Source organism: Ailuropoda melanoleuca, chromosome 8, assembly GCF_002007445.2.
Source record: "Ailuropoda melanoleuca isolate Jingjing chromosome 8, ASM200744v2, whole genome shotgun sequence".
Classification (NCBI taxonomy): Eukaryota; Metazoa; Chordata; class Mammalia; order Carnivora; family Ursidae; genus Ailuropoda; species Ailuropoda melanoleuca.
The window spans coordinates 97,926,651-97,942,492 of NC_048225.1; the positions used below are offsets into that span (position 1 = coordinate 97,926,651).

Here is a 15,842-nt window from a genome sequence, read left to right on the forward strand (position 1 = left end):
TCAAAGGCTCTGATTAAGGACACAGTAGTATTTTTTTTCTGCAGGTGCTTACAATATGTACCTGAAGAACAAAAGGAAGAAATGGAACCTTAAGACTTCTCCTAACTGGCCACAGTGGAGAAAACAAAAGACGTAATAATGTTAAAAGGCTTCTTCCTTTCGAATACTATTTAATTTTGAACCTCTAGTCCTTTTTTTGTTGTTGTTAGGAGCAGTGAAGAGAACGTACATTTCATTTTATTAAAAAACACATGAAACAATTTTAAAGTGCTCCCTAAGATGAGCTGAAGTTACTGTGAATGACGGCTTATACTGTACCTTTCAATGTCAAAGGGGAAACAGAACTTGGGCACGCTCTGTAGTACTTCCTGCAAATGCAAATTAAACAAAAAAAAAAAAAAAGGTTTAGAATATTTAAAAGATGCAGTTAAGACTTTTTCTTGAGACCTTTCCTAGGGGGAAATAAAGTTTTGTTTTGTTTTGTTTTTTAAGAAAAATTGCACAGGTTCCTAGACTAAAATAATTGATTATTAAAAAGGAATTAAGTTGGTGCTTTGGCAGATTGCACTGACAATGCCACGGAAGCCCCAGGAGGGAAAGGCCTGGCCTGAAGGGTATTAACACCCTTCACTTCCCCGCTGGGATTCCCTTCCACAAGGCCATATGGATTTTACAAGAAGCACCGCACCATATGGGTAAGCTACGTCTGCTGCTACTTGTACCACAGACTAGCCACAGGGACTTCTGACAGATCCTGGCTCAAAAATATAAATGTTGTTTCAATTAAAATGCAGGCAGAGAAAAGGGAATGAAGTTGGCAGCAGCATGAATTACTGAGAAGTATAACAACTCTACATGTCCCATAGTAAAACGGTTAAAAAAAAAGACTATAGCTAAAGAAACACATTTACATGTTTCAACTCGGTAAATTCAACAACAGTAACACTAAGTTTATCTCAAATAACAATTATTTTAAAAAAAAGTATCTGAAAATAAGCCTTTAAATTTAAAACAGCATAGCTTCTATTCTGTGCACTTTCATTTATGAATTGCCTAGTATGAAAATCAGTGTTTTAATTAAGCATAGAAAATAACCTGCAGTGATTTTAACATAGTCATTATAAAATAATTTTAAAAGTTTTTAGAAGTCATACATGTTAAAATCATAACAAAATATGAATAATTGTCAGACACCTGGCAAAAAACAGAAAAAGATTTATTTTGTTATATATGAAAAACAACTTAAAATTAACTCTGATTCTAAAGTTAAGCTTTAGAATTGAAGATAACATCATACAAGTTCAAAGTCAGGTGATATTACAAGACAAGGCAGAGATTTATGAGAATGTTTCCTATTAAAAAGAAAAAAAGAGCAAATATCTTCATCTAGTAGTCACCCCCGCCAAAAAACACTACCTCTTTACCACTAAAATTTACATCCGAGAAATAATACTGCATATTTAATACTTCTACAGAAACCTAGTATTGAGTGTTTTAAAGTAGAATTTATCACGCTTTTTAAAAATGTAGACTGCAATAAGGTATTAATTAATAATAAAACTTTATAGAATTCTAATGCCAATACCTAAGAAAGCTTCAAGAGCCTTAAGACATTGAAGCGGAAAGAAAAGCAGCGTGTAAAAAAGCAATCCTTCTATCGTTAGGGCAAGGTACCCTGATTTGCTTATGAACACATACATACCTTTAAAAATATGAGCCCAGACCCCATATTTAGAAAAAGCTGTTTTACTATCGAAAAAATTCTGTTAAATGTAATTAAAAGAGCCACTAAACTTGAAATAACTTAAATTACTGAAACTGAAAACAGCTCATTACAAATAAGAACAGTTCATTTGTCCATCACTAATCCTTATCTTGTGCTACAAAAAGTGAAGCCATTTACCATATTTACTACACATATGAACACTATTTCTATATCCCTCCCCTGCAAAGCAGTTCATAAAATTTTTGTAACAATAGATATATATTCAAAACTCATTGTCTACTTCTAAGTAAACCCAAATTAGTAATATATTTCACATCGATTTTAAGACTCAAATTAGGTAGAATATTTCCCAGTTAGTTGCTCAATCTTTCACACCCTCCCCCTCCCATCTTCCACAAGCAACACACATGCACACACTTCTGCAAAACAGCCTCAGCTCGCTTCCCAACTGGCAGAAGCATCCCTCAGGGGACAAGTCTTTAAACCTCCGCACTCTTTAAAATTCAACCAGCCAGCAGGTCTATAGACTAGTGTATAAACAGTATAGACAAAAAAATCCTCTCTCAGCTTATGTCAGTGACAAAGCAGCTCAGCAGTTGACTGTTTCTCCCCTGACAGTATAAGCTGGGTTTACACAGATCAATAGCTGAAAGTCCTACCTAGCTCCCAGGGCTCGGGTTTTCTTCCTTAATTACAGGTGCTATTCAAACTGAAGTTAAAAAAGAAAAGAGAGAGAGAGAAAGAGAGAGGTTGAAGGGAGGAATAAGATACATGCAAAAAGTTTTTTTTTTTATTCTTTTAGCAATAATGTTAATTGAAAATTGTACTTTTATATGTATTGGAAGTGTTCATAAAATCTGATGTTTCCATCATAAAGTGTTTTTGATATCACACACACAAGGCACACTAGATGGGGAATCCATAGATTATGTGAAAGGTTTAAGATAAAACTCTTCAAAGTTATGTTTCTGTTTTCTTCAGGCTTTTGTTTCCAGGAAATACCTAATTTCCTCAGCCAAGAAAAATTATTTGAATTTTCTAAATCATCCTAATTCTCTAAAATATTTTATTTTTATACAAAAAACACACTGACTAAAATGTCAAATGTTAAAAATAATAACAAAAGGAATGAAACAATATACAATTATGAATAGCAAAATACAAAGGGCATAACACACATATATATCCATATTCCCTAAAAACAACACATCTACCATCATATAAATGACTGGAAATAAGGTCTGATGAAATTTCATGCATTGGGTTTTTCTTTTTGGCACTATATCCCAGATCTGTATTAATAAGCATAATGGTAAAACTGATCTCATAAGAGAGAGGAGAGCAAAGTGCTAGTGTTAGAGGGGTTTATTAACTCTTTATCCGATGAGGCTACTGTTCAGCATTACAAATTGATGAAATAAGAAGGAAAAAAGCATTTAAGAATCTACTTTTTGAAAAAACTAAAATATGCAGAGTTTACCTAATTAAAGTTCAATAACTACAAAGGTCTTAGAATTTCTCAGAGAAAAATCTAAAATGAAGTGAGATATGTCATTATTGACACCAGTAATTGTTTTTCCTCTTTCTCAACTACTTCTTCCCCTTTGCTATATTGAAACACTAATGTTCTCTAAGGTTGCATATACTCCTCTCTTCCATGCTGATAAAGTGTTATCTGCCTAGGCAATTCTGTTTACATCCACAGTTTCAACTACAACTACCGATCTCTTAGTCTTATAGTTTAGATATTTCTGACTCCAGGGTTGTATGTCTAACTACTCTCTAGTACCAATTTCTGAATGTTCCCTAAATACCTCAGATTCAGAATACACAAAACTGAAACAATTCTTTTAGTTGTCATCCTTATCACCTAGAACAGCAGCACCATCTACCCCGTTACCCAAACCAGAACACGGCGGCTGTCTAGACCCTTCCCTTTTCTTAATTCCTATATATAATCAGCCACTCATCAAGTCCCCTTAATTCAATTCTATAACTATCTTATTCCAGAAGTTCTCAATAGGAGGGCAGTAAGAATTAGAAGGAAGACAAGAAGGTGTAAGAATCACCTGGGAGGGCTTTTCAAAACACATTCGACCACTGACACTACAGACCCCTAAGGGTCTTGACTCTTAGTTCGAATACCATCCATAATTAAGGAATAAGACTAACTATAACTAAGGAATGTATTAACTATAATTAAGGAATAAGACTAACATTAAGGTGCTTAATATGTAAGGAATAGTTACTCTCTCATTGCAAAAAGTGACAAGATTTGTTCAGGGATTGGTTAATTCAACATTCTCTTTGAGGGCTCCGGAAACTTGTGTCCTCGTTTCTGCTTTGCTGTTCTGCATTTGTTGGATTTGTCCTCAGCTACTATATTCATGGTCACAAAATAAGCTGCCAGAGTTTAGCACACCATACGAAGACACGGCAGTGCCCAGTGAAAGAAGTTCTGTTATCACTTTTTATCAGTGAGGAAATCTTTCCCAGAAGTGCCCCCCCAGCTGACTTTCCCAGTATATTTAATTAGCCAGAAGGTCACAGCCACTCCTAAACTAATCACTGGCAAGGGAAATGGTTATCTATGCTTAGCTTAGCCTTAGACTAGTTAGATAAGTCAAAATTCAAACCTATTCATTTTCTGCTAACCATGATGTATGTAATTTTATATAAAGAAGCTGAAGTACCATATTTTCTTTCTTAAGATTCCTCACAATAATTTTGATCAGATAATTAAGTTTATACCAAAGTTCTCAGGAAAAATATAACACAATATTATATAAGAAGAGTTTTCAAATATCCATAATTTTATTCATTTCAGTAACACTTTCAGAATCATTTTGTAGCAACAAGGGGGCCATTTTGTCAATTCTAATCTAATTTTTTACATCAATTTCTAAAAAGGTGATTACTTCACTTTGAATATTATCTCCCCAAATAAGTGAAAATTAATTAATACTATGAATTCAAAGAAACATGCACTAAGCTGCCTAGTCACAAGCAGGCTGCATTATGCAGAACTGAGATTCCCACACTGTGCCCTGAGACGTTTCTGGCAGCACAGCAAACTCACTGGGGCACTGCAAGATGCTTTAAATTTTCAAGGGAAATACAGCTATCCTGATAGGGTGATTAAATTAGATGGCATTTTATGAAAAGGTAGAATTACATTAATATGGTTAAGTTACACATCTAGCCTCTTTAGACATCATCTTCTTGTTTTTTTAAAGTTTTTTGCTTTTGGTTTATTTAACTTAGAGAACATATTTTAAACTTAAAGCCAAGGAATAACAGTCATAATAACTGAGACACTGTGGAATTTTCCTCTTGGTATTTACTTTAATGCACTATTTCAATTAGAAATAAACTTCTCTTTTGTCATTCCTCCTTAAATTAGGGAAAGCACTGTAAGTCTGTGATTTCTGACACTAAAACTATTTAGACTGTGAACTCTGATTAAATTATTTTTCACTTTCAAAAAATTAAAAATGAATTTTTATTGTTGGAAGATTTAAATAACTGCCAAGAAGAAAATACATTCTGCTATAAAAAAAAAACCATGCTGTTGAAACATAAATTTTAAGGATTTTGGTTCTCTGTTTATCAGTCTTAGAAGGATGAAGAGACCTCTGTGGTCTGCAGCCACTTTAGTTTAACCTACTGCCAATGACAAAGCCTAGATTTGAAGCAAGGCAGAATGACATTATAAAAAATACGTATATTCACAATTAAATAGGTGGTTTGCTTGGCCAACAAAAGGTATGATACAGTTCCCTCATTAATTTAAAAGAAGCATTTAAAAGCCATGAAAGAAAATTATACGTATATATGCAAATGGGTTTCCAAAGTTTCTTTGTCAAAAATCTACTAAAAACTGCCTTCAAATTTTTATCCGTAGGTTAAGTTTTAATCAAGGATCTTAATAACAATTATCCAACTCTATCTAAAAAGCCATTTAGGAAGATTTCCTTTGTTTTCTAATAACCATATAACCTCTCACTGCTTTCAGACTAATACCTCTTTGCTTTATTCACCTTATTTTAACTAATAACATTTTCTAGATCAAAGGAAAGACATAAAAATTAGAACATTGCCTAGAAAACTTATTTGCATTTACAGATACTAAAGTATGTAAAACTGAACATAAATCACTTAAATCAAGATAAGTAGAACGAAGATAAGTAGAAAAATACTTCAATTTTTAGGAAAAAAACGAGTTTTACCTCAACCAACAGGCTACCGTGACTTCACCCCACAGCTAAATGTTGTATAAGATATGGAAATATGATTCCTGACTTTCAGAACAAGGGAGACTTAAGATTAGATAATTACAAAATAGATGAATGCATGCACACATGCACACACGCACACACGCACACGTGCACACATATGTAGGCACACACGCACACAGGCATTAGATGGAAAGTCACAGTGGTCAGTGCACAATGCTCTGGAATCAACAGTTAATATTCAAATTCTGGCCCTGCAAGGTATTGGCTATGTGTTCCATTTACTTCATCCAGAAAATGGGCAAAAATTGTTAACTATCTTGTAGGACTAAGGATTTATTTGGGGATTTAAATGAGGATTATGTGAGAAATCCACATAAATGATTAGACAATGTCAGGCATATAAAAACCTCCTGACAACTGTTAGCTCTTTTATTAGTTTCTTGTTTTAAGAATTCTCAAATGTCATATGAATGCCAATGAAGTTATTTATTTACGTGACAAATATTTACTGAATAACTAAAACATTAAAGGTCTTGTGTTCAATGACCTATGCCAAAAAATTAGCACCCTGAGACAAAATGATGTAAAATATTGTACTGAATCATTTATCTGCCTCCTTCAAAGATTTTTAATATATTTAATATAGGTGCATATGGATATAGATATACATGTAGATACAGATTTAAATATATTCTACTATTTCTACTTAAGCAAAAACACAATAAAAGCAGACTCTGTTAACCCTGCAAAGTTATACCATATGCATTTCTCATGATCAATATGTGTAGGAACTTCCTTTGGGCTGTTATATTGGCTACTTCTTTTGAATTAAAACGATCTTCAAAGAATCATGCCAACAGACATTTTTCATTTAAGGAGGATTTACTAATAAAATTCCTTTTCCATGTACTTTTAATCAATCCATATACTAAAGATTAATTGCCAATTCTAGATAAGGTACTGACCAACTTGAGGAATAAAACTATCTCTTGCTTCCTTCTACAACCTGAAATTAAGCCTTTCCTTCAACTGTCCTGGCAAAGATATTGTTAACGGTACCCTCAGAAAACATATCCTTTCTTTTTCTCACTGCCCCGTAATGGTGTTACCTCTCTTTGTTCTTTGTTAACCTTTATTTTATATTTTTCCTCAGTCATAAGCTGCCGGACTTTTGATTCATATTTTTTCTGTTATTCTTCATACCTAGGCCATGTGCAGATAATCTTCTGTCATGATATTCATGACATCGTCTCCATTCACTGTGTAGGTCACATATTAGAGAACTGATTTTTGTATTAGACATGAGAAATAGAGATATGATATGTTCCAGGGGTGTAAATTATAATTATCCTTTTTTCCTGGTCCTGCCTTGAACTAGTTCAGAACTATGCCTGAGCTGCTAATTTTCCCCATATAGTGAATACACCATATGGGAATCTTGTCGTTTGCCTGATGCTTTAAAAAAGAACAGAATCTTAGTTTTAAAGCGTTAAATCAGGGACTATACACTTGAAGGTGTTTGAAAAATATACCATTAGATGGGTATTATATTTGGGGACAATGGTGTATTTATTATTTCTCTATGCCTTGAAAGTCCTTGGAATCTGTAAAATCATGTAGCAGAAATGCAAATTATAGTATATTTTAGAAGTTTGGAAAAATCTTAATTGATTGTCTACTTATTTGGAGGCTTTGTTTGGAAGAATTAAATTATAATCACACAATTATAAAATACAAACTGTTCTATGAAGACCATTTACTTAAAAGGGTATAAAGTCTAACCAGTACTCACATATTGACAAACTCAATGTGAATTTATTTATATCAATTATCAATATGTTTATGTATGGTCATTTACCAAATATTTAATGTGTAAAAAGCAGTCACAGACAATCACACTGTAATGTAATAAGAGTATAGGCAGGAAAAGTGAAGAATACCAGGAAGCCTAGAAGACAGACATGTAAACCAAATTTAGGAGCAGTGCTTCTGGAAGACTGCAGTGGAAGTCCCAAGGGAAGAAATCCTATCTAAGTAGAGAAATGAAGGGAGAATGAGAAATTGGCCAGGCCATCGCATGAGAAGAGGGAGGTAGAGAAGACCTAAGAATGGTCTTCCCTCATGAAAGAAAATGTACAAAAGTCTGGAAACGAGAAAGAACAAGTACAAAGTTTGGAAGAATGATAAGAGAATGTAGATAGAAAAATAAGCAAGGGACTGAATACATAAGGTCTTTAAGCTCTACCTAGGAAGTTTAGACTTGATGCAAAGAGTAGGGAAACCATTCTTCCTGGTTTGCCCACAACACTCCACATATATCTTCTCAGAAAATTATCAATAGTATCCCCTTCTACTCTCAAAGGTATCCAAGTTATAATTTATTGTAACAGAAATCAGAACAGTGGTAACCCGGGGCTGTGGGATGGGTTACAGGACACAGTGAGGAACCAGAAAGCAGCAAGAAGGAATTTCCTGGAGTGCTAAAATGTCCGAATCTTTTTTTTTAAAAAGATTTTATTTATTTACTTATTTGACAGAGAGAGAGACAGCCAGCAAGAGAGGGAACACAAGCAGGGGGAGTGAAAGAGGAAGAAGCAGGCTCCCAGAGGAGCACGGAGCCCGATATGGGGCTCGATCCCAGGACCCTGGGATCATGCCCTGGGCTGAAGGCAGACACTTAATGACTGAGCCACCCAGGTGTCCCCAAAGTCTGAATCTTTAAAGGAATGTGGGTGTATGCATCTGTGGGTGTACACATCTGTAAAAACTCATTTCATTGTATACTTGAGACCTGCATTGTACCATATATAAATTATTGGTAAAAAAAAAAACCCCTAAAAAATGAATATCTCAGTTTGGACAATAAATCATGGTTCACCCTACCTAAAAGAAAGAGGGAAGCTTTGAAGGGTATATATATATATAGAGAGAGAGAGATAGATGGAGACATCAGGAGGTAGCTGGATAAACCCGCGCTCCAGAGAATCAAGCTTAGATAAAGACAAAGGGAATGGCACTGATGAAAACATATGGATAAGAGCTATGACTGTTTTATTCTCTAACATTATAAAAGATTAATGTTATTCTTCATATTTTTATACTCCTCTCAACAAATATTCCATTATAATATCCTCAGGTTATAAAATCAGTAAATTTTCTCATACAATGATGAAAACATATCATGTCTTTGCTCTCTTCATGATTTGTTTCAAGATATAGGTTATAGAGTTTAACCACTTCTAATATTATAATCAACATATGTCATTCAGCAATAACCAGAGATCAATGAAGTTAGTAGCGAAACAAAGTCTTAGTAGTTATAACTGGTACGATAAATGGAAACAAATGAATCTCTAAAATTTTGGGGGGCTTATTCAGCTTTGGAGTTCCTCTCATGCCTAACCAGCACCTGGCACATCACTCATGCTCTGAAAGAAATTTGTTGAACTCATATTAAATTACACTGTTTTAGCATCATCAGAATAAATTTGCCTTCGTAGACAGTTCAAGGAAATGTGATTTAAGAGGGTGCATGTTTTCTAACTTCATTACTTTCCTAAATATATATATATAAAATCATTGCTGGGCGTGTGGGTAGCTGAGTTGGTTAAGCATCTAACTCTTGATCTCAGCTCAAGTCTTGATCTCAGTTCAGGTCTTGATCTCGGGGTCATGAGTTCAAGCCCTACATATAACAACAACAACAATAATAATAGCCCATTCTATACCAAGTTCTGACCTAAGCACTATTACCTCATTTAATCCTTACAACAACTTCTGTTTTGTTTCCTTTTGTATGTGGAAAAAAACAAAAAGAAGTCAAAGAGACTAAGTAGCTTGTCCAAAGTCACACAGCTAGAAAATGTTAGAGACAGAACTTAAACTTATAGGCTAAAGCTCCTAACCATTATTCTCCATCCTATGTATTTTTTTTTTCACTTTGTTTTCATGAAGGTTCCAACATACGATCAGCAGATGCCTAAATCTGATGCCCACTTGGTATCTATGTGGTAGATATTTCCCATATTTATGAAGAGTTAAAATTATACAATTAATATATCAAAACCAAAGTTCAACCTGGTGTATGAAAAAAATAAAAGGGGCCAAGACATGAAGGAATCATGAGGAGAAACATGAGATAATATGTAATTACAAATGTGAGTCTTACGTGCCCTAGGCAGTTCTACTCCCTTGAAATTAACTTCTGAGGCAAAAAAAAAAAAAAATGCTGCTTATGTCTATGTTTGTTTCTTACTACTGAGAATATTAGATTTACAGTAAACTAACACCTAATTTCTTTCAAATAACAGACTTATAAATGAGTGCTTAAGTTGATTTTCACAGAGGAATAAAATGCCAAGTAATTAAATTTGAAGCATAAAATCTGAAACAAAATCATGTGTCACATAACAGAACAAGGACCATACCAGAACAAGTAAATACTAGAGTAACAAAAGCAGGAGAGGTTAAACAAGGTTAATAACAACAGAAGGAGTTAGAGTTGAGAGAGTATGTGAAGACTTATAGATAGGTCAAAGCTGTCTGTATATGATGGTGAGATGGACAAGGAAAACTGCAGCTCAGATAGTGAATACCCTGGGTTCAGTTATACTCTTAGCAATTCTATTCAATGAAGTTTGCTAGACACTTTTATCCCTTTCGATCTAAAGCAAGAACTAAAGTACTTAGTAATTAACATACAACCTTATTCAGATACAGTCAGTCAACAGGCAGGACTAATAATCAAAACTCCTGGAGCTCTGAATTTATACATATATATTTTTAGGTTATCTTAAATTACCCCAGATTTTTCTTTTATAAAAAATGTACATGTCCATAATTTTTTAATATGTCAAACTACAATTAAACTTGATATAGTGGGGTTTTTTTTAATGATATTTTTTGAAATTCTAAATAGAAATACTGTGAGCTATTATTTTGCAAACTTATTCTACTGCACCCATTATAGAACATCCGCCTCTTGGAATAAAAATTTTGTTCACATTCTCTGCTGACGTAATCCTTGGCCTCTTGCTGAGATTATAAGTAAAGGTGCCAATTTTGGTTTTAGTTCTTGTAATGCAGAAAACTCTTTCTATGAGAAATTGAACTATGAACACTGGTTCTTTTCACACACTGAAAGCCACCAAACAGGCCTCACCAAATAGCAATGAGTTTCGATCACTATTAGTCTAGTCCACTTTGGCATAAATGGCCTTAAAGAGAAAACACCATTTCCTGAATCTCTTGTAAAGGATTTTGCTCAATAAACCAGAAACTACATGTTGTCATTTGATAAACTTTCTCAGTTAAGAAGTAATAATTCTCTTGAATAAACTATCTCATACCTTCTACATATTCCTTACAATACCTTATTGTATTGAAATACATGGAGACCAAGAATAATTATAAAAAGAGGAGTGGTTTATTTGTAAAAGCAGACTAAAATAAATTCTGCAAAGTTAGATTCAACTTTTTATTTTTTTATTTTCATATAAATTTTAATTTAAAAAAATTTTAAAAGGTAATCTCAGACAGCAAAACAAACCAAAAAAACAAAAAACAAAACAAAACAAAACAAAAAAACCCAAAGAAAAAACAAAGTAATCTCTACCCCCAGCCCACAACCCCAAGATCAAGAGTTGATGAGTCAGCCAGGCACCTCTTTTCATTAGACTCCATTTTTGGTCAGCTAAAAAGTAGACCTAAAATAGTTCTCTTTCACTGAAAATTTTCTTGAAAGTATGATGTAAACTCAGCAAGTATCCATCACTCCTAGTTGTTGATTCTTCTTAGCTTGGTGCCACCAGTGATCTCTAATTTCTTCATCTAATAGCCTTTTTTCCAGTCTTTATCATATTTGACTTCTCTACAATGTGTCACATTTCGTTTATTCATATAATATGGATTTATTCAGTATCTACCATGCATGAGACACTTGGGATTAGAAGACGAAAGTTATCCTTGTCGTGATCTGAGGAAGCTCAGGTTTCTCCCTAACCACCCCTGTTTACAAGTATCTTCCTGAGCTGTCTGTGTCCACTTTATCTAGCTCTCCTCCCATTGTCATTTCTTTTCAGGCTGCTTCACAACTCCTTCTCTGTAAGCCTTCTCCATCTGGGGGTCCCAGGGTTCTGTCTGTCTTTAGCCTTCACTTCTCCATGGGGAGCCCAATCTCACTGCCAAAGACAGTGGATGAAAATCTGGGTCTCCAGCAAAAAATGAGAGGTTCAGAACCCAGGTCAGCTACTTAATAGCTATGCGAAACCATGTCATCATCCTCTCCTAAGCTCTAGTCAGAGGTTTCCTACGACTTAGAAGACACCCCAGCAGAATACCTGGCATATCCAAAATTAAAAACGTTATTCTTCCTTCAAAATATGTTCCTTTCCCTAATGCCTTATTTCTATGCTATCATGCTAACTTTTTCCCAATCTAACTTTTTCCAAACTTTAGAATCAGGCAACAATTTTTCTTTCACTATACCTCATGTCTGCATTCACCAAAATGACCACTAGACTGCATTGTTGTCTTTTCTGGACAAATGGGCTAAGGGTAAACATTTGTGTTACCACTTAGTACTAGCTTACCAAGATAAACTGCAATGTTATCTATCCCTAGTCTAGAAAAAATGCATATGAATAAGCTGGTAACTATGTGTTTGAAAAATAATTTATAGAATAAGCAATAATTAATATTTTAACATAATATTAACCATCACAATTAGTTAAAATACTTAATTTTTTTAACAACCATCAAGTTAATTTTTGAAACTACATCTATTGAAAGGGCCAATTATTGATCAAGTGTTATGTATTGCGTGAAACATTTCTATGAAATATCATACCTAACGTTACATCTTTAAGATTTAAAAAGTCTAACATATGCAAAGTCTATTAAAATGCACATAATTTATCTTACCCAAAATGAAAATATATCTAATAAATAGTACTATTCATCTGGCCTCTTTTAGCTCTCCCTTAACATACAAATGCATTCCTTTTCCCCAAAACATAGCAGCTGGGAATGAAAGGAAAGATTTCAAATGATCATTTTCACATCATATTCCATCATCTTTTCATCAGTTTTTCCTAGCTTTTCTTTGAGCCCATTCTTTTACAAGAGGTCTCTTTTTAGATCAATCCATATTTCCATAATCCACACTGCTGTTTCCTCCTCTTCTCCCCAGGGTGGACTAACCCCCACATCCAGAACTATGGCTTACAACTGTCATTAAGCCTTACAACAATAACAAGATAACAAAAGAACGGGTGGGGATGAGGCTAGCTCGTACCATATGTTGATCAAGTTCAACACTTTCAGCTAATAGAGAATATTTTTTAAACTTCAAAATTTTAATAGTAAAATGTTTTTTATATCCACTTATTCTCCCCGATTGTATTTTAGGCTTAAATTTTAAACATTAGTAAACAACCTGGCAATATTATTTTAAAAGAGCTTATCTATTAATAACGTACTGAAATGCGGAGGGAAAATAGAAATAGGCAAAAAACAAAAAGTTATGGTAGCAACTTATGGTTGGTTACTGATTCTTGTAACCCACAAGGCTCACTCAACTTACACCAATTCCTAAAAAAGAAATTTCCCTCAAAGGTATTTTTTAAAGCAGTATACAGTTATAATAAGCAAGATTATTTCAAAATAACATATTCCATGTGAATTCATATTGACCTTATGTCAATTTTGAAGAATTTTAATTTTTTCACCAAGTAACATCTGAAAATATGTTACTTTTGTTTCCATTTTTTGTTTCATAGTTACCTAATCTTAAATTCTTTTTCAACTAAAAATAAAGAAAATCTGAAATGTAACATTTTGAACTGGCAGACCTTCATGCTTCTATTTTATATTTAAATACTTTTTTCTTCTGACTTCCAAAGAATTACTTCTGATTCATCAACCTATATTATGTCACTTTGAAAAAAATTATTTCAACTGTTTTCTCTCATTCAAAACCCCTTATAGAATTCCAAATTTATTTGATCAAATGTTTACTGCACAATAAAAAGTTATTTTTTGTGAAACCACATTTATCTTTTTCAACCTGCATCATCTATTATCATTTAATTTCTGTAGGTTGTTGAGTAATGTCTGATGTGCCAGAACTGGTCTGAATTATCTGCATAGTTAGAATATAATAATTTCACTGCCATCAAAATAAATATAACCTCATCTCTAAGAACTCATTAAAATAAAACTTGTTCACCTTTAAGCAGAAAAATAAGGTCATTTCTTCAGGAATTCAAACTGTATTATCTAAAATGTATGCCAAAATACTCTTTTCAATAGGAGTTTATTAGATTGCATAATTCTGTTTCCCAATAAACACTTTAGCTATAAAGCAAAATTTCTAAAATACCACGATGTTTTTCCAAATCAGCTTCCCTGTTTGCAATACAATTTTAAAACTTCAACAATGGAAAATATAAGATAAACACGCAGGTAAAATAAGAATGTGATCTCATTTTGCCTCGAGCTTTCTAACACTGCATCTACAAAAGAAAACAATCTTGTCTATATAAAGAAGGGTGGGAAGAGAAAAAGACCTAATTATGATGATTTTCTTAGATTTAATTTTAAGTACTTTCCCACATGCTTGCCACTTATTTATAATGTTTTATTCTGATTCTTCTTCTTTAGACACAAGAATGTACAGGACAGCTAATCCTGTATCTACATCACAAATTAATAAGAAGTAATTGATATTTTAGGGTTATTTAGATAGATCACTGATAAAATATTGACATATGAAACAAAGTATGCAGGCATGATACAATTCTCTTATATCAACCATGACATCTCTTTACAAAATTTTATTTAATTAAAAAATAAGAAATCAATTTGCCTTAGAAATATGTGTTTATATATAATATACATGCTTATAGGGGCAGTGAAATAAAAATTAGCCATCACACATCAAAAATTACTGCAAACCATTTCATCTTTTCCATTTAGAAAAACATAGAATACAATCTAATTTTTATATATCGGCAATAATTTGAACATTTATTTTGAATACATTAAGATTTAATAGACTATTTCCAAATAATTTACATCTTCTTTATAACTGATGCAAGAAGCAAAGTTACACAATGTCCAGCTACCAGTCTACCTCAATTGCAAATCAAAAAGGCTTTATATATTGTTCTGACCAAATCATTTTAAAATCACCAAAAAAAAGAAATACAGTTGACCCTTGAGCAATGCAGAGGTTAGAGACATTGAACTCCCGTGCAGATGAAAATCCACATATAACTTTTGACCCCCCCAAAACTTGACTACTAATAACCTACTAGTGACAGGAAACCATACTGATAACATAAGCAGTCAATTAACACATATTCTGTATGTCATATGTATTATATACTGTATTCCTATTTTTAGTATATGTGCTGCCGAAGCGAGCACAGTATATACTGTATTCCTATAATAATGTAAGCTAGAGAAAAGAAACTGTTATTTAAAAACATAAGAAAGGGGGAAATACATTTGTAGTACTATACTGTATTTACTGAAAAATATCTGCATATAAGTGGACCTATGCAGTTCAAACCCATGTTGTCAAAGGGTCACCTGTGTTTTTTGGAATGACGGACGTGTAAAAAAGATTTTTTTTTAAAATAAAGAACAATTCTTCCTAAACCATGCAGACCAACCATTAGACATCATTAAATATGAAAAGAAAATTGTAGACAGTGTCAAGTGAGTATATTTGTTTTGGAATCTGCCAACTAGCTGGCTACCTGCAGTTATATAAGACTATAAAGATAGAGTTGAAGGGTTAAGATGTTCTTCTGTTACTGTATAATATACATAGTTTCTTACTATTATTCACTCTTTGAACTGCAAACTGTTTA

The 15,842-nt window shown here is 33.2% G+C and overlaps 1 protein-coding gene across 2 annotated transcripts in view; it reads right to left on the reverse strand.

Annotated features, from left to right (window-relative positions):
* Positions 1–15,842, reverse strand: part of DENND1B (DENN domain containing 1B) — a 245,962-nt gene that overhangs the window by 150,284 nt on the left and 79,836 nt on the right. For both annotated transcript variants that reach the window (XM_034666981.1, XM_034666980.1), the window contains exon 4: positions 319–368. In XM_034666981.1, coding sequence (XP_034522872.1) covers positions 319–368 — 50 coding nt within the window. The remainder of the gene's footprint in view (positions 1–318; positions 369–15,842) is intronic.